Genomic DNA, 2,981 nt, shown 5'->3' on the forward strand with positions numbered 1-2,981 from the left:
GACGACGACTTCTTCCTTCACAATGATTTGTGAACACCTTGGCTTGCATTTGCACTTGTGGCCAACCTTTCCGCCACTAACACCCTTGCATTGAAATGGATTCATTGTTTTCCTGAATCGCATACGGTGATAAGAAATAGACAAAATCAGAGATGGTTAAAATTTTACTAGTCGTATTTTGTACACAATGTCAAACAAGAAAAACTATTTCCATAAAAATGTTTCATTGTGGGATCTTCATTGAATTGTTAGGACAAACAATTTTTCTCCATTCAATTTAATACTTTTTATCGGGAAAATGTACAGCTTTTTCCAAAATAAAAATTTGTTCCGAATAAAACGTGTTTCTTCTCTTAGCGTCAGTCTACTATTGCGTGCTATATGCGATGACGTAGCGCAATTCACTCACTCTATGTGGAAATTGGCGGTACAAATATTGATTGTATCAGCAAGGTCAAGCTTCGGTATGAAGTTGGCTGTACTACTCAATTTTCAATGAATTCAACCTTTTTTTAAATGACGAAATAAAAAGAATTGATCGATCAAATTTCTTGTGAGAAATTTTACAGAGAGGAATTTATTGATTGAATATGACTAATATAGAAACATTGGAAATTAATAAATCTTAATTATCTTCCGAATAATAACCTCTTGATGCACTTATTTCCGTTGATGTAATCATGATACAAATTGAAAGCAATCTGTGATACTTTGATATCGGTTAATATATTTTTGATTCAAGATAAGTTAAATGATGAGTAAGACCTTCTTACCTTCTTCTTTCTTTATATATCTTTAGCTTATCAATGAATTTTAAATTCTGTATGTGCTTTCTGGTTGCCTGTTTGAAAGTTAATTTTGGCTAAGTTTTTCACCAATTGTTTCGAAAATGAGGAAAATAAACAAAATATGTCAGAATAAGATGATTGAAATCAATGGAATTGTGGATTTATTTAGCTTTTTGTTTAATACAGAAGATAATAAGAAATATTGTCTTGAACATTGAACAAGTTATCAAAATGTATTGTTTTTTCTTTTAAATCGAATGTTATTGTTTAAACTTATTTCAGCTTTGTTTCGTTCATTGTTTGTATGAAGTTTTATATGAAAGAAACTATTTATTATTTAAATCTCCAACAAATGTTCGTGTTCGTTCTGTCCAACTAATAGTCGATTAGGTCCAAGCCTTCAATTAAATGGCTATCATTTTGGAATGTAATGCTTAGACCCTTCTCTGATGTTACTTCGCCAAGACTGTATCCGTCAAAGTAGAGCCCTGCGAAGTATTTTGGAAATTCTAAGCAAATTTGGTATGTGTTGCCCGCATTGATAACGATTGGTATCGGTAGCTTCATGTAATTACTTCGGTTGTGATAAATGTTCTTCGTCTCTTCAAATATAATGGTTCCAGTTTCGGTAGCAAATGAATGGCCTTTTATTTCTACAATGCTAACTTTGGTATTCAATGTTTTGACAACGTTATAATCCTCATAAACGTTGGTAAAATATACTCCACCAAGCAACGTCATCTTGTTCGATGTAATGAAAACACTTTCACGGCCTTGGAGTTGTTGCCATTCAGAATTGGCTGTATTTGGCAAACACTCCCAAACTTTGCTTTCATCCCAGCAAAGTCTTTGGCGAGGATTTTGATTAAATTTCTTCGAAACGAGTCCTTTCAACGATATGGAACGCATTATATCGCACAATTCGTCAGCTGTAAACATACCTTCACACTTGAGTGTGGCTTCCGAAAATTCCTGAATTGTCATTGTTCCGAATCGAATCAAGAACAAACAATCACCCAGTTGGCTCCGCAAATTCAATCCATCATTTTTGTCCAAGCGATTTTGTTGGCATGCATTCTTTGCCCAAGCCAAACAGCGATCGAATACGATTGATTCTTTACAATGAAAGTCCAATTTCAGAATTTCACGCAACAATTTTTGGCTGCAAGCGAGGAATCCATCTGATTCTAGCACTCGTTCAGCATTCAAAACGATTTGTTCTTCACAAAATTTCTTCAACTGTTGGTGTTCGTGAAGTATGGCCAAGTCATACACCCAGCAAACGTTGGTCGATGTTAAATTGTCATGCAGATGTTTGACACATCCATCCATGCAATCGGCGACCATGTATTTATTGGCCAAATACATGATTTCGGGGATGTGCTCCATTGTGAATGTAACAGTACCGAGGTAAAAACACTGCAAAAATTCTTTGAACGCCTTTGGCGATGAATCGACGATTTCCACGTCACCTTTTTCCTTAATTGAACCGTAGAACTCGGCACGGAATACACAGCTTGCCGAGGCCAAAATCAACTTGTGAGCTGGCATTTTTTCGATTAATTTTTTCGCAGTAGCATCGGTCACGTTTTCTTCGTAAAACAAAAAGTTGACATCCGCCAAATCCGGCTGCAAATAGAGACCATCGCAAGCCTTGTCACGTAAATGAAACTCGTACTGTTTGACGGCTTGTCGTTCGACAGGAACATGTTGTTCGGTGTTTTGAGCCATTTTTTGATTAATATTCGGATGGAATCGGGTAAAAAGACGCTGTAAAATTTTGAAATGAAATTTATTTCAGAATTAATCGGCTTTTGTTCATTCGACAGAAAGTAAATGTACTTTTATAAAATTAAATTTTAGTAGAATGGTCTTTATTCAGGGACACACAACAATGTCTCTATTCATGTTGTTCCATACACAATCCAATCACGCTATGTTTCTTTCGGAACAATCGATAAATCAAGATAATTTATATACTTCGGTTGTTTATAGAAAAAATAACTTCCTTTAAAAAGAGGTGGATACGATCATGAAACACCAACATGTACAAATGTTTGACGCTATTTCTATGCAAGTGTGTATTTGTTAGCGACCGTAGACGCCATATTGAATTCTTTTTTCAAGAATTGAAAATTTTTTACGAGAAGAAAAAAGTTCGATTTTTGGGAAAGTTCCATTGCGCGACTTGTT

The 2,981-nt window shown here is 35.1% G+C and overlaps 1 protein-coding gene across 1 annotated transcript; it reads right to left on the reverse strand.

Moving 5' to 3' along the window:
- Nucleotides 1–1,163: 1,163 nt before the first annotated feature.
- LOC116344596 (BTB/POZ domain-containing protein 3-like) lies at nucleotides 1,164–2,554 on the reverse strand. The gene has a single exon (XM_031773193.1). It carries the CDS (start codon nucleotides 2,517–2,519, stop codon nucleotides 1,164–1,166), a length of 1,356 nt encoding a protein of 451 aa, XP_031629053.1. The 5' UTR covers nucleotides 2,520–2,554.
- Nucleotides 2,555–2,981: the final 427 nt, after the last annotated feature.

This window comes from Contarinia nasturtii, unplaced genomic scaffold (assembly GCF_009176525.2).
Source record: "Contarinia nasturtii isolate CC-2019 unplaced genomic scaffold, AAFC_CNas_1.1 Cnas_scaffold_1096, whole genome shotgun sequence".
Lineage (NCBI taxonomy): Eukaryota > Metazoa > Arthropoda > Insecta > Diptera > Cecidomyiidae > Contarinia > Contarinia nasturtii.